We start from the raw sequence: 20,918 nt of genomic DNA on the forward strand, positions 1-20,918 counted from the left end.
CGCCCTCCCTGCTGTGCCCAGCACAACGACCTCACTCCAGTGAGGAGGACATGGAGTTGAAGGCAAGCAACACCTTTCCCAGCGTTGCCTGGAGCCAAGGCCCAGCCACGGACCTCCCTGGGAGCCTTGGCACAGAGGGCCCCTATGAAGATGGAGCAGAGATCCGAGCGATGTGGCCTCAGCCAGGGACTGTCCCCAGCCACCAGAAGCTGGAAGAGGCAAGGGGAGGCCCTCTAGCAGCCCCAGAGGGAGCTCTACCCTGCTTATACCTGGGCCTCAGACTTCTGGTCTCCAGAACCACGAGAGAATAAATTTCTGTTGTTTTAAGCCACCTAGTTTGTGGTGCTTTGTTAACAGCAGACATAGGAACTTAACACGGGAAGGGGGGGGGTGCTTGTTCCCAAGTGACCCCCTTCCTGTCTGCCCTGGTCTCTGCACTCGCTCATTCGTCAGCACATCACGTCCCCAGCACTGTCAGCCACAGGGGCAGAGAGGCTGTGTGGCATTGCAGCCTTTGAGGTGAGATGCTGTGCACCTCTCATGGCCCTGAGCCTTGTCCCTGTGGTGTGCAATGGGGACCGTGGTGACACCCTCTCAGGATTTGAAGTGAACGTTCTTGCAAAGCCTGGCTCTCAGGGCGAGTGCCGTGGTGTCTGAGCTCCTGGACCTCCATCCCTGCTCCCTTTAACGTGTCCATGTGTGCTGAGAAACTGGTCACAGCTGGTCAGGCATGTATTAGGCACCTGCCGTGCGGAGCCTCAGGAGGTGACCAGATCAGGGAGCGTGAAGGAAAAAGCCTTTGAGCCCGCTGGTGTCTGACGGGTGTGGGCGACCGGATGGGATGGGGCTCTGGGCATTGCCATACCTAACCCACAGCCAGGGTTCCCGCAGGGAGGTCCCCAGCCAGCAGGCTCGGCAGCACTGGCACCTCAGAAATGCAGGTTCCCAGGCCCCGCCCAGCCCCACTGAGGCAGAAAGGCTGGGGAAGGGTCGTGGCCGATCACCCCTGCCCCCCGCCCCAGGGGACTGGGGCACACTGGAGTGTAAGAATGGGAGGCTGGTTTCTAGGAACAGACAGGCTCAAATTCAAGACCTGACTTTCGTGTGCCTCTTTCAGAGCGGGGTCATTGCCAACATTCTGCCATCTTGACTGACCACATCTCAGTTCAGAAAGCGGCTCTCTCCTCCAAATGTGGCTCAGGACCAGCCAGCCGCTGCCGCCGCCCTGTCCCGGGTTTGTTGGAGGAAAGGCTTCTGCTGCTGGAAAGCCTGAGGTGAGTGAGCAGAGCTGGAGGAGCAGGCCGGCTGCAAGGGGCGGGCGGGAGAGGAAGCCGCCCAGATGAGGCCAGGCCAGGAGTCACTGTGCCAGTTGAGGCAGACAGCTCAGCGACCTCCACCCGGCCCCAGGCAGGGGCCTCAGGGGCACCTGAGGGCGGGGCCCTGGAGAAGCCCTGAGCTCCGGGCTGGTTCAGGGCCTCTGGGAAGCCCCGCCCCAGGGAGGGGCCTGTGGGGTTATCTTAAGACTCCCGGTGAGGTCAGCTGTCTCAGAAGCTGCAAGCTCTTGGCAAGGCGACCCTGGCCCCTTGTCCCTGTCTCCCTAGGCTTTGGGCCCTGACCCCAACACGTGCGCTCTGGGCCCCTTCATCAGTGGTCAGCCCATCCCCAGCTGAGGTAGGCTCTTCCTTGGTTCAGCCCTCCCTGCCCAAGCAATGCAGCAGAAGCAACTGCAGGAAGCCCGAGACCTGCCCCTGGTGGCCCCAGACTGACTGGCCCCTTAGCGTTGGGATCTAGTGGTAAGGACTAGGGCTTGGGACTCTGTGGTGCAGCAGTTTGGAAGCTTGGGTGTGGGGGGAGGAAGTTGGAGGTTTGAAAGAGGGGGAAGGGGGAAGGAGGTCAGGATCGCCTTGGGGTTGAGAGAACAAGTGAGAATAAGTGGGGTAGAAAGTGGAGGGGTGAGGGCAGAGGTCACAGGGCTAGTGACTGGCACTGTGGACAAGCCAGGCCAGGCGGAGGAAGAGGGCCTTGGGGTGGGGGTTTGCTGGGCTCTCAGATTCTGCCCACCTGACCTGGGGGAAGAATGAGACCTTGAGCTTAGAAGATGAGGAGGGTGAAGGCTGCCCTTTCTGTCCATCTGCTGTCCCCAGCCATGGAGGGACAGACCCAAGGAAGCAGAGTCCTTTCAGAAAAGCCCCTTCCTGCCTCTGCCACCCGCCACTTGTCTTCTCTGGGGGCCGTCTTCATTCTCCTGAAGTCTGCGCTGGGAGCGGGACTGCTCAACTTCCCCTGGGCCTTCCACAAGGCCGGGGGCATGGTGCCCGCCTTCCTGGTGGAGCTGGTAAGTCTTCAGGAAGCATTTCCGGCCCTGGGGCTGATGGGTGGTAGCTTGGGCTTTCTGGGTGGGATCTCTAGGGTCTTATCCTCTATCTGCTTGGCTAGTGAGGGGAGACCGCAATCCATCTCTGTGGCCCTGGGCAGGGAGCATTCTCTACCGTGACTGGTGAGGTCAGTCACCGCTGGGTGGTTCACAGGCAAATCTCTGAGCACCCTGTCCACGAATCTGGCTCTATGCCACCTCCGAGCACCCTGCCCTTTCTTGCCTGCTGGTCTCTGCTCCAAAAAAGCCAGACATAGTCCTGTGTGCAGGAGCCTGGGATGGGTGAGCCTCAGGCGGTGCTACATCTTGCTCCTGGGACTCGTGGATGCTTTGTGCAGGCTGGCCTTAAGCTCCCTGAATTCAGCAGACTTGTGGAGAGTGGTCCCCGAACCCCGCTGAGGGAAAGGGTCACCCCACTCAAGTCCTTTCTCCTCCAGAGCTGCCCTGGAGCTCAGGCCCCTGCCAAGGGCTCAGTGGGCAGAGGCTGGGGGGCTCCAGTGGCCCTGGTGGAAGCAGGTGTAACTGGTGAAGCCCAGACGCTCTTGGGAGTTGCAAAGGCCGGACCTGGTGCAGGTTGCCAGGCCTTGCTGTCCTGGTACCACTCTGTGGCCACTGGTCCTGTGGGAGACTCATGCCAAGGTTCCTCTTCTGCTTCCTTCAGTCCCTGAAGGTATTTGCAGAGCACCTGCTGGGTGTCAGTCACTTCTCTGGCACAGAGAGACATGGTATGGTCCTCACGGAGCTGTGCAGATGCTGTGCGACTGCCAGGGTCCGTTTCCCCCCTTGCTGGAACAAAGCTCCACATGGGTGCTTAATGCCCCAGGCGTGTCTTCCCACCGTGCTGAGGCCAGAGTCTGGGGTAGAGGTATCTGAGGGCCCACGGCCTCCGTATGCTCTTCTGGCCCCTGGGCCCTTGCCTCCTGCATCTCATGGCCACCTCGCTGCAGACTCTGCCTTCTGCTTTTCCTGGGGCCTCTTCTCTCTCCTGGAAGGATGTTCATCACTGGACTTGGGGCCACCTGGATGATCCAGTGGCCTCACCTGAGGCTCTTAACGACATGACCAAAGACTTTTCCGTGGACTTGCATTTCATCATTGATATCTGCAAAAACTAAGTTGTAGTCACAGGTTCTGGGGTCCCTGCACACAATGGACCATTCTCGGCAAAAATGATGATTGGCAGTGCACACAGCACAGGGGACTGTCACCAGAGCTGTGCCGAGTGGAGAAAGCCAGATAGGGAATGCAGAGCAGTGGGGAAGAGGAAACCAGGGAGTTCTTCCAGGGGTGAACAGAGGCAGAGACTGACAGGGAAGGGGACCACAGGACCGTCCAGGGACTGTGGGGCACTGTGCCCTGAAAGGAGCAGGTTGTACACATGCATCTCCTGTGCCACTCCAGTGACACTGAAGGTTCTGTCGGATTTCGTGTAAGTTCCATGTGAGGACTGGGGTCATATCGCCCTCTTCAGCTCTGGGCAGCTGACCCCTGGGGAAGCACACTAATACCAGCAGCTTGTTCCAGAAGCCTCCCACAGTGAAGGCTGCGACTCAGAGGCCTGGCCGGGCCGGTGGAGACCGACACCCTGGAGCAGGAGCCTGCTCTCGGCACAAGCTAGGGAGGGGGTTGTGGCGTCCTCTGCAAAACTCTTCTGACTCTCCTGTGTATTTGGAAATCATTCACGGTAAAGGGTGGGGAAGATAGTTCAGCTGACATAGAGGGGGACCGGAGCACCAAAGGACAGCCACCGCTTCTGCAGCACTCTTCCTGAGAGGTCACCAAGCCAGGCCTATCACCTGCCATGGTCGGGCCTGCTGAGGTGGGCAGGCTGTGCCCACTTCACAGAAGGAATAGCAGGGACTGATGGTCTGCCTGGCGCCACACGGCAGGCGACAGCAGTGTTGGATCCTGCGCCCAGGCTGCTGGTTCCTCTGTAGGTTCCTCAGCACTGCGCCGCACACGGGGGATTTAAACTCTCTGGGCTTCTGCTGTCTCCTCTGTCCTGCTGGGCAGGATGGTGTCCGAGTGCCAGGTCCGCAGAGCCAGAGAAGCAGTGGGCTCCACCTGCTCTGCAGTTCTGACTTCAGGGTGGGGAGGGGTGGAGGCCGCAGGCTGTCCACAGCCCTGGCCTCTGCAGTCACTTAGTGGGGGCCCTGGGGCTGCTGACCTGGGCGTGCCTAGTGCCACAGTCTTGCTCTGCAGGTCTCCTTGGTCTTCCTGATCAGCGGGCTGGTCATCCTGGGCTATGCGGCCTCTGTCAGTGGCCAGGCCACCTACCAGGGTGTGGTCCACGGGCTCTGTGGCCCCACCATCGGGAAACTGTGTGAGGCCTGCTTCATCCTCAACCTGCTCATGATCTCCGTGGCTTTTCTCAGGGTAATCGGAGACCAGTTGGAGAAGCGTAAGTACCCTCGCAGAGGCAGGGTCGCGGGGTACAGAGCCCACAGTCGTGGGCCCCAGTCGATGAGTGGGAAGAGCCCAGGGGCACTGCACACCCAAGCTCCCAGCATGGTGAGGCAGGGAGACCCAAAGTGACCGTCACCAGTAGGAGACCATGTTCATGGAATGAGCAGGAGGGAGCGTGCCTAGTGGGATGCCTAGTGGAGACAGCCCGTGGCGCAGATGGGGAGATGGAGCCTACTGCAGGAAATCCTTGCTGAGAGATGCCCAGTGAGGCCTTCAGTTCTGAAAGGCCTAAGCGACCTGGACCCTTGACCTCCAGCCCTGCTGACTTCTCCTCTGAGCACTCTAGGCGCACCTTGCCCATCTCCATTATGCCAGAGTATTCGCTAGTTCTTGCTGTCATTTGACTTATGGGATGTTTGAATTGTGTTGCTTAATTTCAATTTGTTTGTAAGGTTTTTTAGATCCCATTTTGGTCTCTCCTTAATTATATCATGGACAGAGAACTTTACAATTTCAACTTTTTTTTTTTTTTTTTTTTTGCAGTGATGGGGCTCAAACTGCTAGGCAAGCTAGGCAAGTGCTCTGTCACCAAACCACACCCCAGCTGTCAGTCTTCTGAGACCTGTTGAGACTTGATCTGTGTCTAGTACGAGGTCGGCCTCGGCAAGCACTCTGTGTGCTCGTCTGGGTCTCCACAGCAGCCTTAGTCATCTGTTTATTTTGTTCTACTTATTCAATCAGTAGTTCCAGCTGCAACTGTAGATTTGTCCACTTCTCCCTTTAATTCTGTCGATCTCTGCTTCATAGTCTTCGAAGTTCTGTGATTAGGGACATTCTGTTACTGCTATGAAACATTCTGCTTTATCTCTGGGTGAGTCCACCTTCTCCGCTGAAGATACGCCACCTAGCTCCCTTAAGACCAGGATGTGTGCAGTAGACATCACTCCTCTTCTTTTACTTTGAACCTGACAGCGGCCTGGAATTGTAAGATGTGTTTCTTGTAGATAGCATCTGTTTGGGGTCTTGAATTTTTTTGTCATCTTGACAATCTCAAGACTTTTAATTGGAATGTTTAGACTTAATTGGGATGTTACTAGTGAGAGGGTTGGGTTGAAGTCTGCCATTTGCCATTTGGTTTTCTCTGTCCTTTGACCCATGTGTGAAAAGGTCCCGGGCTGTGGGATTTTGGAATTAAGGCCACCATGCCTTCAGAAACACTCTCTTACAGCGTCGCGGTTTACCTCTGACCCTCCTGGTGGGAGAGGTCGCAGAGTGCCCTGCTTCCCAGTGGCTAGCAGAGTCCCTCTCAGGTCTTGGTTCTGGTGAACTGATGGTGCTGGGGAGGACTCTGGGGGTCGGTGTTGGAGCACCATGACTGTGGGACTGCTTAGGACGCCAGCCACCCACTCTGCCTGGGTGGGGTGTCGCCCATGTTTCTGGTTAGGTATTTGGGGATGTCTTTCTTTGGCAGGCCCAGGCTTCAGGGAAGGGGAACTAATTAGAGGCTGGGGGTCTTGGGGAAGTCTCTGAGTGAGCTGGGTACAAATGACCACTGTAAGGGGTGCTGAGGACCTCAAGAAATGTCCTAGAAACTGCAGGTCTGGGAGGAATCTGGCCTGGCCCTGACCCTGGAACTGGAGCTTCCTGGTGGCTGGGGAGCCGGTGGGTGAGGGCCTGCCCCTTCCCTCGACCCTCCTGGGATCTCTGGCATCTGCACTCAGCTGCAGAACCCCCCTCTTCCAGCCTCCTGCTCCAGCGGATGTCCGTGCCTGCCCCTCTGTCCTGCCTCAGATCAGCTCCACATTAGCCCTCTAATTGTGGCAGAATAACAACAGCCCCAGCTTCTCTGGTGCCCCTGCCACAACAGATGTGGCAGGTAGGTGAGGTCTGTACGCCCTGCCCCCAAGTCAGGTGGGCTCCTGCAGATGGGCCATCAGAGGCCTCCGGAGCAATCGCCACCAGCTCAACGCCCTTCCAAGATGCCCTGGTCCCCACGTGAGGCAGCCCTGGCTGGCACGGCTCTGCCCTAACTCTCCCGATTGGCAACCTTGGTGGCAGGGTTTCTAGGCCACCAAGTGTGGGCTGCTGTACTGCAGCAAGGCTATAGAGTGGCTCTCCACTGGGGTCATGGCTGGAAGTCCACCACAGGTCTCGGCATGACCTCAGCCAGCCACCAAGCTCAGTGGCTCACTCCTGCCCTTATCTCTGCCAGTGTGTGACACTCTCCTGCCCAGTGACCTGCAGCCATGGTATGCTACCCAGCGCTTCACCCTACCCACGCTGTCTATGCTGGTCATCCTGCCCCTATCCATGCCACGGGACATCGCTGTCCAGAAGTATACAAGGTACAGGGCTGATTGGGCCACCGCTCAGCAAGCGTAGGTGTTAGGAGGGACAAGGGGCCACCTTGCTCGACCTTCCCATCTGGAAAGGGGGAAGTGGAAGTTTAGATAAATGATACTAACCCACAGTGGACACGACAAACCAGCACGAAGTCCACTGTACATCACCTTTTGTTCCTGTGTGCTACGACTTCCTGTGCCTACGGCCACACGGAGGCACAGAGAGACGCACAGCCTGTTTTCGATTTCTCCTGAGGCTTTGTGGGTACTACTGGAGAATCAAGCATGGCAGCATCTCTGCCCAGGTGCCCTGCAGGCCTTTCCCTCCCGCACGTGAGCGTGGTGGCCTTTTTGCCTCTGAGACAACAGACTTGGCAGCCACAGGGCTTTTGTGTCGCATTTGACCGAGCGGTGGGTCTTCTCCTCCTGTGGCCGAGCTGATGGTGTCCTGACCTGGGGCCAAGTCTGGGCAGCTACTGACTTTGGTTGGTGAGAGGCGAGTTATCATCCCGAGGATGCCAGGGACATTAAGATCTCCACAGCCCAGCCTCTGGCCTGAGCAGCCAGTGCTGCTGCCCCTCGTCCAGATGAGGGACAGGCTCAGGTGCAGAGTGCCACCACACTGGCCAGGGGAGGGCAGAAGTTCAGACACCGTGTGCCCCCCACCCGTGCACCTGCCGTCACCCAGTGCCAGCCCCTGATGCTCCTCTCTGTGTCAGCACCCTAGGCACCTTGGCTGCCTGCTACCTGGCCCTGGTCATCACAGTGCAGTACTACCTCAGGCCCCAGGGCCTCCTGCGCGAGCCCTGCCCTTCGCTGAGGTGAGTGTGTGGACAGCTTTTGGTGGCCTCCAGAGGGAGGCTGCCCGGGGAGCCTGGACAAGGGGCCTCTGGCTTTGCTGCAGAGCCTTGGCCCTTCCTGCTTTTCTGACACATGACAAGGCCAAGGAAATCTCCCTTCTTCAGAAAGGCCGCAGCCATCACAGGGGATGACCCCCTACAGGCCCAGGGCCACACAGGACCTGAAGGCCACACCAGCCTGGGGCTCCTGGCCAAGGAAGATGTGCTCCCACACGAGGATGCAGCAGCACCTGGCAGCCAGGCTGCTGGGGCAGAGGGACCTTGAGGAGGCCAAGCTGGTAGGCTGCTGAGCCAGGGCAGAAGGTGGGCAGGGTGTTGCGCCAGGACGCAGTGCCGCGCAGGGCCCTCGGTTCTGCCCCGGTGGACTCGGAGCCGCCGCGTCCTGGGCACAGCGGCCATGTGACACGGTTTTCTCCTAACGAGGATCACCTGGTTGGGCAGAAGTGGGGAGACCAGGTAGGAGGGCCACGGAGTCCTGACACTGCTGAGTACAGGGCTCTCAGGGGCGGCCGGCCAGATGACGAGCTGCCACCCGACTTGCCCGTGCAGGGCCAGCCCCTGGCATGTGCTCTCGGGAGCCCATGCTCCGTTTGGCACTCTGCCCTCTGGAACCTCTTGACGGCGCTGGGGGGCCCGTGTGCTCACACTGCACCAGGCCCCGCAGATCACACGGCCGTTTGGGAAGGATGGATCAGAGGTGGACGGTGAGAGGAGGGGACCTGGGCTCCGACTCCGAGTCGCCGAGTGGAGTAGCTGGAAGCGGGTGGTAAGGCGGAGCTGTCAGGTCCGGTGCCTGCCGTTGAGGGCAGTGGTCAGACTGCAGGGAGCAGTGTGGTTGGCATTGGCTTGGAGACGGCATTTGAGGCCTCCGGCCTGAGGCCTGCGCTCAGCCTGTGCTGCTCAGGCACTAGGGGTAGAGGAGCAAGGAAGACCTGGCCAGGGTGGTGAGTGTCCTAGGGCTGCTAAGACAGCGGCACCACACTTGGCACAGTCCAGCAGGAGTGTATCTGCAGAACAGGAGCACGAGTCTCCCTGGGCTGAGGCCAGGTGTGAGACGCCAGCCAGGGAGACTCCGCTTCTTTGCCTTTGCCACCCCACAGCCACTGCTGCACACCTTGGCATGTGCCCCTTCCTCCTCCAAAGCCAGCCACGTCTCTCTGACCCATCTTCTGTCTTCACTGTTCCCTCCCACCATAGCCAGGCAGGGGTCTCTGGTTTCCAGGACGCCTGTGATTATGCTGGGCTCCCATCTTAGGGCCCTTAACCACGTCTGCCAAGTTCTTTTTGCCCTGTAAGGGACCACACATGCAGGTTCCTGGGATGGGGACATGAACCTCTTTGGGGCCCGTGATTCCACCAGGAAGTGTGTGGTCTGCAGGGGGTGCCGTTCACTGCCTACTCTGCTGTGTCCCCAGCTGGTGCTGGAGGCTGGCATGGAGAGCTGCTTGTCCAAGGAAGCTGGGGAGCCCTAAGAGCTTGACCTCTGTCTCTGAGCCTAGGGGAGGTCACACCATCCTTGCCATACTGGGTGTGTGGGACGAGGCTGCCTGCCCCTGCCCCTGCCCCCTGCCGCGTTGGCAGCAGGCCTCCTGAAGAGGGAGGGCAGGAGCTGCTTCCGGCCTGGCTGCCCCAGTTGCGCCCACCTGGGGAATGTCACTTGGAACCCCGTGTTGGCAGACCTATGTAGAAAGCACAGCATTTCCATCCGCCGCAGCCTGGTCACAGACAGCGGTTAAGAACACATCTTGTAGCTGTGCTCAGTCACGGTCCCTGGCATGGGTTAGAGTCCGTCCTCTCAAGTCCAGGCTGTTCTGAGTTTAACTTTCTTAATAAACCTGTCTTGTGCATTTACAGTCCCCCCTCCTGGACCTCCGTGTTTAGTGTCTTCCCCACCATCTGCTTCGGTTTCCAGGTGAGTTTAGAAGGTGGGTTTCAGAGGCTTCCTGCTCCTGCCGGGAGCTCCGAGGCTTTGTTCCAGGACGCCCTGGGCTCCCAGCACCCATCTGTGGCCACCGGCCATCTTCTGGAGACTGTGCCAGTGGGTGGGTCCCTGGGCTCCCTGGCGGTGGTGAGTGGTCACTGCACTTGGGAACCCAGTCCCCAGCTGCATGTGTGCTGGGTGTGTGGTAGAGCGAGGGGTCCTGGACCCTGTGCCTGCAGGTCGCTGAAGACTGTCACCATGCTGGCAGGCCTGGGGCTGCTGGCCTGTGCTCGGGTGCCTGAAGGGTCCTGCCTCGTGAGGCTCACGGGATGGAGGGACCTAGGGTGGGGCAGGGGCAGACAGGCAGGGTGTCGTAGAAAGTGGCACAGGGAGGACGGCTCTTGGGGAATCCCAGCAGGGGTGGGTGCAGGCTGGGAGCAGCCAGGTAGACATGCCACGCAGAAAGCCCAGGCATGCAGGCCAGGGAGGACGGAGGGCGGCCCTCACCTGCCTAGTGGACCTGGGCTTCCCCACTCTCCTGGCAACTGGCAGCCGGCACCCCCTTTCCATAGGATCCTTTAGGGAAGCTTTGCCTCCACCTCCTAAACCCAACCACCAGCCCAACACTGAGGCCACTGGCAGCGGCAGAACTGTGCCAAGGTAAACGGAGCTGCAGTTCTGAGCGGCCTGGCTTCAGCCCCGGACGTCCCTCGCCTTGCCTCCGGCAGCCCGCTTCTGCCATTGTCCATCTGGCCTTTTTTTTGAGAAGCATTTTTGAGAAATCGGGAACGCTTCTGTTTTTCTTCCTCATAAATGACTCAGTGTCGCCTCGGGACCAGTGAGCCGCTTGGGTGAATATCTCACACCCACTATCTTGAGAGACGCGCAGTGTGGATTTGCCATCGGCCGTGGTCTGGTCTAGCCTGGCTGCCCACTCCTGGCCCAGCCACATGGTGGGTGCCTGGCGCTGGCCACCGTCCAGATGCTGGGGCTTCACCTCTGTCTTGGCTCCCTCAGCTCTCCTAGCAACCAGGCCGGCTCTGGTTTCCAAGGACACTGGCTGCTCAGCTGCCTGACGTGTTTGGGGCAGGGCTAGGCCAGAGGTGGGGAGTCGTGTGGGGGAGCGGGAGGCTGGGCAGCTGCAGGGAGGGGCAGGTGGAGCTGTTGTCCTCAGGAACTGACCTCCTTCAAACGGCCACCCTGCCCCAAGCCCACTGAGCAATGGGCGCCCCTCCCCCACAGCCTGTGCAGCCTGGAGGGGCCTCGGGAGCAGAGGGGCTGCAGGAGGGTTCCAGCTGCAGTGACCCTCTGGGGCTCCTGGGCCGTTTCACACACCTTTATTGAGGTGCAGCTCAGTCTCTGAGACGCAGGATCAGTGTGGCCACAGTCCTGCGGCTGCTGCCCCTTCAGCTTCAGAACATGTGCACCAGCGGCTGCTCCGCCTCCCTCTCCCAGCCGCTGTAACCTCTGCTGGGCTCTCCGTCTCTGGATTCCCCGTGATGGGCGTTTCTACCGAGGGGACGGGGACGGGCCCTTTGTGTCTGGCTTCTCCCCCTCAGCACCACGTGTCCAGGTTCATCCACTTGGCCTGTGTCCGCTCCCTTCCTTGTTATGGCCCAGTAGGGTCCCATCGAACAGCCACAGTGTAGCTGGTGTCCCCACCTCTGCCCAGCCCCTGCCTTGGAGGAGTGGTGAGCTTGCCTGCGCCCGCCCCCAGTCCCCACCCCGCACAGCAGCCTGCCCTGGGGGCCTCTCCGTCACCCACCCCGCGCAGGAGCGTGGGGGAGGTGTTCCTCTGATGTGTCCAGCACCCCTCCAGGTCTTCACCCCACATTGGGTCCAGCTGCGCCTCTGCCCAGAGCTGCTGCTCTGGGGTCCCCACCAAGGGCCCTTGAGAGCAGAGCCTGGGACGGGGCGGGGACACTGGTGTCTGTTGTGAACAGGAGGGAGACATGGAGGAGCAGCCTTAGGTCACAGCTGGGCGGAACTCCAGGGCTCCCCGGCCATCCCGGGAAGCGTGCAGCCCAGCCGTGCCACAGCGCGGACGAGGCGCGGGGCTTGTCCAGAGTTCATGGCCGCTGGCTGAGGGTCTGGGGGGCAGCTAGTGTGGGGCCCTGGGCTCCTGGGGTTCAGGGAGGCCCGGGGAGAAAGCAGGCACCCAGCTGCCCGACGGAGGGGCACATCAGGACTCACCGGGTGGGACTGGGAGGGGCGAGGCCAGCGTGCTGCCCCCGCCCCGAGGGGTGAGCCCCATGAGGGTCGCGGTGGCCGGTCCGCTGGCGCTGTATCTCCAGCATGCACCAGGACCTGAGTGATGCAGGCCTGGGATGGGGGAGGGATGCCGGCGGCTGCCAGGAAGTCAGGACATTGGTGAGTGACCATGCATGGTCGTCAGCTGTGCCAGGCTCTGTGGCAGCCCCCCTTCAGCAAGGTGGCCACAGTCGCAATCACAGCTGGTGACTGCTGAGCCGGCAGACCCAGAGGAGCGTGTGCGGGGCCGCCAGCTCCACACAGGGTGAGTGGGGGCAGGGCAGGCGCAAGGGACCCAGGTGGCCACACTCAGCGAGTGGCCAGTGGGCGGCGGTGAGCTAGGAACACGGTGATGGGAACCCGTGCTGGGAGCTGGGAGCGTCCCTCGGGCTGCTCTGCTGTGCTAGTGCCACGTCTGCTCCGAGAGACACGCGGCACAGGGCTCCTGGCGTCCCCTGCCTGGCGTAGGTGGCAAGTTCTGCTGGCTGTGTGACTGCACACAGTGTGTGGGTTTCACGTTTGTGCTCTGAGCCCCTGGGGGCTCCTGGTCGCCCTTTCCCGCCAGTGCACCCACCGGCCTGAGCCACTGTTCTGCTTCTGTCACCCTAGAGCTGCGGGTCCCCATGGGTGGTGACACTCCTGGGAGACATTTGGCCACATCTGGAGACAATTTGGGTTGTCACAGATGGGGGCATCCAGGGCACAGGGCAGTCCCCACACAGGAAACTGCCCCCACCCCGTCAGTAGTGCTGAGGTCAGGAACCCTGCTGTGGGAACATGGGAACCTCCCTGCCTGGCTTCTTGTGTGACCACGGTGGCATGCCTGCCAGTCTTCTGGGCTCAGGCAGAGAGCTGGGCTCCATCTTTTTCAGAGGCATGTAATCTTCCCACCATCCGCTATGCTTTCTGCTAATGCTGGATACACAGGGTGCTTGCCACCTTTGGGACACAGTATTCCCAGTTGCTCAGGTGGTTCTGACACCCACTGGCCTGAGTCTCACTGACCACACTTGTGCCCTCCAGTGTCACGAAGCCGCCGTCTCTATCTACTGCAGCATGCGCAGCCAGAGCCTCTCCCACTGGGCCCTGGTCTCCATACTGTCCCTGCTGGCCTGCTGCCTCATCTACTCGCTGACAGGTAGGGCCCTGTGGGGGTGCCCAGGGGCTGGCAAGGAGTGGCAGAAGGGAGGGGAGCCACAGCCAGAGCTTCTAGAGAGCCCACTGTGTGCTGAGCTGGCAGATGCTGAGCGTCTCCACTCCTGAGGCCCTGCTGCAGAGCACACTGAGGCCCGGGACTTCTACGGCCTCCCAGGGTCGCACAGCTGAACGCGCAGAGCTGAGTCGCACTCTGCTGTCCCCAGAGCCCCGGCTCTTATGCCCATTCCCCTCCTGCTACTGGAGACAGCAGCAGTGTGGGCCTCACAACACCACGTCTGGGTGGTTTGCAAGACCGTTGGTGTGACCGACTCGGTGCCTAGGAACCCTGTGAGGCAGGCAGCAGACCCTCACATGTGATGCACGTGTGGCCTAGGCAGGGACTGTGACATGCCCACAGCACAGAGCCAGACTGGAGGGGGCAGGGGTGACTTCCGGCTGGCCACTTTCCAGCCTGGTGGCTTTTTTAATCCACCGATTGGAGCCTCTCACTTAGTAAGGCTTTGGCTGCAGCAGATCTGTCAGGCAAGCCTGGGACTCCTGAAGTCACCCAAGAAAACGGGACATTTCCCTCAGCAGGGGAGGGCCTGTCAGTCTGTAGTACCCGGGTCAGAGGCTGTGCCCTGAGATCGTCACCCTCAGACAACCCAGAGCCACTGGATCTCTCAGGAGGTCCTGGAGAAGAAGGCCTCTGCTCTGGGCCACAGGGTGGAGCCTCAGGGCAGGGGATTGCGCTGGGTCCCAGTGTCCCCATAACTAGCCGTGTGATTTGGGGGACCCTGAAGCCCCAGGGCATGCTGCCAGCTGCTCCCTTAGCCGTGGGGGTGGGCAGGGCTGCAGCTGGGTCTGTTTCTCGAGCTCTGTGCTGCCAGGCACCACCCTCTGCACAGGCACCTGGCACCTGGCACTGGCTGTGCGCAGACCAGAAGGCAGGAGTGCGGCCCAGGGGCATCACGTGTAGGCTGAGGGCAGGATGGGGAGCCCTTCTGGAACCTTCCGTCAGCTCCAAGGGAAAACCCGTGGGCCCTGTGTTGAGGGCGGCTGGCCTTTTCCACTTGGAGTGCTCTGGATTCTGTCCTTCCTGCTGCAGGGGCTTATGGCTTCCTGACGTTCGGGGCCGAGGTTTCTGCCGACATCTTGATGTCCTACCCAGGTGACGGCGCAGCCATCATCGTTGCCCGACTCCTCTTCGCCGTCTCCATCGTGACAGTCTACCCCATTGTGCTCTTCCTGGGGAGGTGAGCCCCGGCCGGGTGGGCCTGACAGCAGGCAGCCTGCGCCAGGTGGAGAGGGGAGGAAGCGCAGCACAGAGAGCTTAGGTAGTTTACCCAAGGTGGTCAGCGACTGTCAGTGGGACCGGACCTGAGCCACACCTGCTGGACCTTCTGCCCGGCCACAACTGTGGGCAGCCCTCTGACGGAGGCAGAGGCCCTGAGGGTTGGGGGTCCCCGGGGAGTAAGCACCTGGGAGCAGAACAGGGGGTCCTGAGGAGGACTTGGGGACTGAGCTGCCCAGCACTGGCTGGGGCCCTGGGGGCCGTGTGTCTGAGTCGGCGTGGTCTCCAGGTCCGTGATGCAGGATTTCTGGACAAGGAGCCGCTGGGGGACACGGGGGCCACTGGTGATGGCCGACCCCACGGGGCCATGGGTTCGGGTGCCGCTGACCGTCCTATGGGTCACAGTGACACTGGCCATGGCCCTGTTCCTGCCCGACCTCAGCGAGATCGTTGGCATCATCGGGGGCATCAGCTCCTTCTTCATCTTCATCTTCCCTGGTGAGTGGCTGCCCTCCGACTTCCCCGCTCATACGGCCCAGCTCTGCAGGGACTTGAGGTACCAGCAGGTGGGGGCCCCAGTGGGCAGGATGCGGGCCCCGCACAGGCAGCACCGTGGTAACTGGTGGTTCCTTGCACACCTTCCCTGGTTTAGCTCAACGCGGCAGGTAGAGAGCCCCAGGGGGCGCAGCCAGAGTGTGGCAGGGCCGTCCACCCTGCTGCCGCCGCCTCTTGCTGCAGGAGGCAGGGGAATCTTTTCAACGGTGGGTGAAACTAACACAGCACCAGTGCAAGAGGCCGAGGGCAGGCCCCCAACCTGCCCAGGGCCGGAGGCACATGCGCTTCCTGAGGCTCGAGAACCTCCCGCTGTCGGCGAGCAATTCCAGTCTGGACGCAGGGCGTTCTCCCCAAGGGGACCCAGCCAGGCGAGGCCAGGGGATGCCTCAGAGCAGGGGAGCCCTGGAGGGCACGGCTGGTGCCAGAACAGCAGCCCAGGTTGGCAGGCCGGGGTGAGAGAGGAGCCACAGCCAGCACCCCTCCTGGGGCAACAGGGTGGAGCCTGTAGACGTGTGGGGATTTAAAGGCCCCCTCCAATCCCAGAGGCTCGACTCGGGTGTCTTTGATGGGGTGTTGGGGTGACCTCCCCTGTGGGTAGGCGATAGAAGAGGCGACCTCACCTGGTCCTGGAAAGAGCTTTCCCCGCCAGGGCCCTCAGCTCCTGCTGGGGCCGCTGCTCCAGCTTGGCCCACGCGCGGCCGAAGCCTCCAAGTCCTCGCCTTTCCTGGGCGGGAGAGGGCCGCAGGGCAGGCTGGGATGGTGATAGACGAAGGAGAAAAGCTGTGCCTGCCAGCTGAGCTCCCCAGTGCCAGCCTCCTCTGCACCATAGCCACACTGACTCTGCCGTGGAGGGCGTTGTCCCTGTCCCTGAGGGACAGGGCTCCAGAGGCCCTTGTGACCTCTGGCCAAGGCATTGGAGGGGTACTGAGCTGGGACTCCACCCACCCGCCTGACTCCAGGCTGAGGTCGCGCCCCATGCTGTGCCACCTGGCCAGGAGGGACTGGCCCATGGGCCCCCGTGTAAAGGCCCCGAGGGCCTCCTGGGTCAGCCTTGGTTTGGTAAGGAAGAACGGGGGCTGGCGGTGTCTCTCTGCAGGTCTGTGCCTCATCTGTGCCGTGGACGTCGAGCCCACAGGACCGAGAGTCAAGTGAGTGTCCTCAGGACAAGGGTGGTGGCTTGAGTGTGACCAGGGACCAGAAGTGAGAGTGCTTCTGTCCATCCTCCTCCTCTGGATGAGAGCAGGCTGCATGGGCGGGGGCCGTCCACATGGTAAGCGGCCATCTGAGTTAGACGGGTCCCTGGCCAGCAGTGCTTGGCTTGCGCACGTCCACCCTGTCCCAGGTTACCTGGCTAGACCCAGGGTAGGACAGGTTGCCTTCTGGGTGGAGTTGGGGCAGTGTGGTGGCAGGCTGGACCCCAGTCTGCGTGCCCTGTCATCAGAGCGGCAGGCCTTGCTGACGTCCGGGGTCAGGCCTGAGCTGGGCCCTGCTAAATGCCATGCCCCATCCTTATCCAGATGAGGCCGGTCGGGAGACTGGGAGGACAGAGCGGGACCTGGCCTGGCCCCATTCCTGCCCTCCCCTGGTTCCCATTCCGCAGACGTGGAGACAGGCCCAGGCAGGTGGAGAGACGCCACTCTAGCTTTCTAGGGCCACCACGGCAGATTCCCACACCCTGGGGACCAAAGCAAGGAAGCGCCCTCTCCCAGTGATGGAGACCAGGAGCCTGGGCGCGGGCGTAGGTGGGCCACTCTGCAGGCACGTGTCCTTGGCTTGTGGCTGCCGCACCCCAATGTTCGCCTCTGTCTTCATGTGGCCAGACACTGTGGGTGACTAGGTCCCGCCCCAAACCAGGATGATCTCACTGATCTTTCACGCAGTTACTTCTGCAAAGACCTGTTTCCAAATAAGGCCACACTCACAGGTCCCAAGTGGACATGAGTTTGGGGGACACCATTCAGCCCAATTCAGACACTCCTAAGTACAGCAGCCCTGGATGTGGCCCAGCTGTGGGCCTGCACCCCCGTGTCCCCGTCCCCCAGCCCCATTGAGCCCAAGCTCAGTTTCTCCAAAAGAGCAAGTGTAGCTTCCTTCCACACTGGACTCAGGGCTGACCCTGGTCATCTGGTATCCTAAGTGGCTCGTCCCCTGGCATGTGCTTTGAAATCTTGCTCTTGGGTTTTGTTCCATGATCTGAGCTCGTCACAGTTTTACTGAAGAGCTCTCAGGACGGTTTTCTTCCTAGGCCTGCTCTCGGTCCTTCTGAACCATCCTAGTGGCTTCACGGGGTGCCGATGCCCCGCTGTGGGTGTGGGTGGCGCTGTACTGCTCTGACATGCTCCTCATCAGGGATGCCCCTGGCCCCTGGGTCCTCCCGGCCTCTCTTGATGGGGCCAGAACCACCTCTGGCCGTCCTGCGTTGGTGGGAATCTTATTGCGCCCGCCTCGCCGACTGTGCTCCTCTCTGGTTATGTCCAGAGCTCGGGAACGTGGCCTTGGCATCGCCAGTTCCAACCCCAGGCCTCCACCGTCCTCTCCCCCAAGTGTGTGTGACTGGCTTTGACTCAGAGCTTTTGTCTTGTCCCTGATTTGGGGAGTTTGAGACAAGTGCGCCCACCCCAGTTTTTTTTTCTTTGATAAAGTACCTGGGAGAACAAGATTATGAACGAAGAGAGGGTGTGGGGAGGTTTTTCAAAATGCCAGACTACTTTTTTTCCCAACGTCGGCTCAGAAACCCATCCCTTCAGGTAAAGAGAAGAGGGAATTCTCCCCCAAGCCGATGACCCTGGGGTTCAAGCCGCAGTTTCCGGGCCTGCTTGGCTCAGGTGTGGGGCCGGCGCTGACCTGGGTGCTGAATCCGCAGGTGCTGCCTGGAGGTCTGGGGCGTGCTCTCCGTGCTGCTCGGCACCTTCATCTTCGGGCAGAGCACGGTGGCGGCCGTCCTGGAGCTGCTCTGAGCGGCCCCCACGTCCATGCCTGATACAGATTCAGCTTTCCTCATGAAGACGCTGGGGAGACGGACGGCTTCCGCCTTCCAGCTGCCTGCGGACTGTGCTCCTTCCCAGGATTTCCGGGGCGAGGGTGAGGAAGGACGGCATTAGGTTCCGGCGGCTGCTGTAACAAATTGCCACAACGATGGCCCAAAGCAGCGGAAGCGTGTTGCTTCCAGTCCGGGGGCCAGAAGCCTGGGATGGAGGTGTGGTGGGCCGTCTCCCTCTGTGGCCCCAGCGGGCTCCTGCCCCTGCCTGTTGGTGGCTGTTGGTGCTCCTCCGTGATCCCTGGCTCCAGATGTCACTCTGTCTCTGCTTTCGTCCTCACCGGGCCGCCTCCCCTTCTTACAAGGAGAGCCCTTCAGGACCCATCCTGTTAGCACGCCCTCACCAAACTTGACTGCGTCTCATGTCAGGACGCAGGATGTGTAAAGATCCAACCTCCAAATAAGGTGGGTGCCTGGGGTCAGGACTTCAGCTCACCTTGCTGCAAACACAGCTCAGCCCAGAACACGGAGGTGGGGGCCGAGGCTTTGGGTGTTCTGATCAAGGCATCAGGTGAGGGCAGCGGGAGCCCAGGCAGCAAAGTGGGGCATCCCTGTGGGACAGTGGTGGACTCGAGTGAGTCCTCCAGCCAGGGAGGACCTGGTCCAGAAGATGCATGGGGAGATGGCTGCCCAGGGCGGGCGCTCACCATGCACGCGTGATCCCTGGAGAGCTCCTTCCCTTGCACTCGCTGGGCCTGGAGAGCCCAGAAGCTCCCTCCTGGCCCCACCCTGGCCCTGACCCCTGACCTGGCCCTCCAGGAGTTGGCCTGCTGCAGGGTGGCAGGGACAGAGGGTCTTCCTTTGGAAGGACTGTGCCCTCCCCTTGTGTGTCACCCACAGTGTCTGACCGGGTGAGGCGGCAGGGGCTGGGGCCACGTGTTTGCACCAGCCTGCCCACATCTCCCTGGTGGCAAAATGGAGCTGGCTCAGGGCTCACGGTGTTTCCTGTGACAAGCAAGGGTGGCGCTGTGTCTCCAGTGGCCGGCGAGTCTCCCGCAGTGGGGCCCAGGAAGCTTAGCTTCAGTTCCCGGGAAGAGGTGGAGACTGGCAGGGGACGCTGTGCCGAGCACCCCCGGAAAGGGAAGCGGGAGGCTTCGAGGGCTCCCTGCTGGGAGGAGCAGAGGACGGGGCTTTCAGGGCCCATCACACTGCCGGGGGACAGAGGTGTCCTTTCCAGTCCCGTGACAGCTTCAGAAGCGGGCCATACGTGAGCGGTCCTGACAGGATGCGGGTGGGGCGCCCCCTCTGCGGGCTGACCCGGGCTAGGGAGGTGCGGGGGCCTTTTGGACCGTCCAGTTCAAACACCAAGTGGCGCCTCGGGTCTGTGCAGCCAGACACAGGGAGGCAAGCGGCGTCCCCAGGTCCCGGAGGGCTGTGGAGGGGTGGTGTGGGCTCTGGGCTGGAGGAACCAGGCTGACTGGGGTCACCGGTTGCTGTGTGGCCTTGGCAAAGCCTGTGCCCTGCGCGGTGTCCGCCTCGGGCCGCTGACGCAGGGGCCTCTGGCAGCCTCCTGCCAGCCTCAGGTCCTTCCTCTGCCGGCACTTCCACCTTCTCCTCTAACCCAAAGCCAAGGGCAGCCCCTCCCCTGGGACCCCGTGAGGATGAGCAGAGGGTGACTTGCAAGCCCTGGGCACAGGGCCTGCTGTCACGGCTGACACAGGTGACCGCGCATGCCGGCCTGCACCCTGCTCCGAGCACCCGGGGACGCCCTCCCGCCAGCTCGGGGCTGGGACGCAGGCCTCCCGGGGCTCCCAGTCTGCCTGCAGTGGGGCCGCGAGGCTGTCGCGGGGGCTCTGCGGTGGGGGTCGTGGGAAATGATGAGACGTGACCTCCAGGAGGCTGCGTGGCGAAGGGCCTGTGCTGGTCACGGCCAGCCCGCCCCGCCCCCGGGGCTTGCAGGCTCTGGTGTCCCTCAGGTCTCCAGTTCGTCCACCCTGTGCCGGCTGCTGTGCTGGCTGCTGTGCCGTCCTCCCTCCACCCCACTTGTCAGGTCTCCAGGCGCCGCAGCAGCTGGGCGCTGGGAGTGCATGTAGGCGGCCGCTGCGCGGGGCTTGGGGACGGTGACAGGGAGGAGCATGGACGTGTCCAGGACGGTGCAGCCATTGGCCTGACCACCTTCACCCACCAGCAGTCACAGGACGTCCCTGCCCCATGGCTGGCGGGTCTGGCTCTGCAGGGCCGGCTGGCCAAGCTGCCCCGTGCGTGCTGCACCGCATCCTGTCACCTGCTGGTCGATGAGCACTAGAGTCGTTTCCGCCTGTGGCTGCGGTGCCTGGCTGCCGTGGACGCTGCTGCGGCGTGCCTGTTTGAATGCCTTTTGTTCAGTTCTTCCAGGTAGAGGGCTAGCCAGAAGCAGAATTGCTGGGTCTTGTGGTAATTCTGCCTTTAACTTTTTGATGAGATCGATTCGGACATTAAGGGGTTAATCTGGAGCTTCTGAACCCCCTACGGAGTGTGCGTAGTTGTACACAGGTTTGTGGGTAGGTGGCTCTGGGTTAAAATCTAACCTGAGCTATTGATTTGCTCTGTGACATCTGGCCAGTTACTCGCCCTCTCTGTGTCTTAGTTTTCCCATCCAGGATGGCATGTGAGCATGAGGAAGATGGTGCCTGCTAAGTGCTTGATCCTGTGCGAGGCTCTGAAGAGTCAATTAAGTGGGGCTCTCATGCCTTTTAGGGTTGAAATGTGTTCTCCTCAGAGCCCTGCCCTGCCCACCCCAACCATGGGGGGCTCCAAAGCCTG

General features: G+C 61.3%; 1 protein-coding gene across 1 annotated transcript; it reads left to right on the plus strand.

Annotated features, from left to right (window-relative positions):
* The first annotated feature begins 1,681 nt into the window (after positions 1–1,681).
* Positions 1,682–19,520, plus strand: Slc38a8 (solute carrier family 38 member 8). Its single transcript, XM_047529547.1, has 11 exons — positions 1,682–1,793; positions 2,145–2,335; positions 4,577–4,775; positions 6,993–7,125; positions 7,842–7,943; positions 9,837–9,894; positions 13,177–13,291; positions 14,399–14,546; positions 14,874–15,082; positions 16,236–16,287; positions 18,003–19,520. The coding sequence occupies exons 2-11, from the start codon at positions 2,147–2,149 to the stop codon at positions 18,094–18,096; spliced, it is 1,299 nt and encodes a 432-aa protein (XP_047385503.1). The 5' UTR covers positions 1,682–1,793; positions 2,145–2,146; the 3' UTR covers positions 18,097–19,520.
* Positions 19,521–20,918: the final 1,398 nt, after the last annotated feature.

This window comes from Sciurus carolinensis, chromosome 16 (genome assembly GCF_902686445.1).
Source record: "Sciurus carolinensis chromosome 16, mSciCar1.2, whole genome shotgun sequence".
NCBI classification, from domain to species: Eukaryota; Metazoa; Chordata; class Mammalia; order Rodentia; family Sciuridae; genus Sciurus; species Sciurus carolinensis.

Excerpts from the sequence above, each read along its gene's own strand:
- Slc38a8 (XM_047529547.1), top strand. The coding sequence starts at position 2,147 with ATGGAGGGACAGACCCAAGGAAGCAGAGTCCTTTCAGAAAAGCCCCTT. Across the intron at positions 7,944-9,836 it reads GAGCCCTGCCCTTCGCTGAG|TCCCCCCTCCTGGACCTCCG; the intron begins GTGAGTGTGTGG and ends GTGCATTTACAG. Across the intron at positions 15,083-16,235 it reads CTTCATCTTCATCTTCCCTG|GTCTGTGCCTCATCTGTGCC; the intron begins GTGAGTGGCTGC and ends GTCTCTCTGCAG.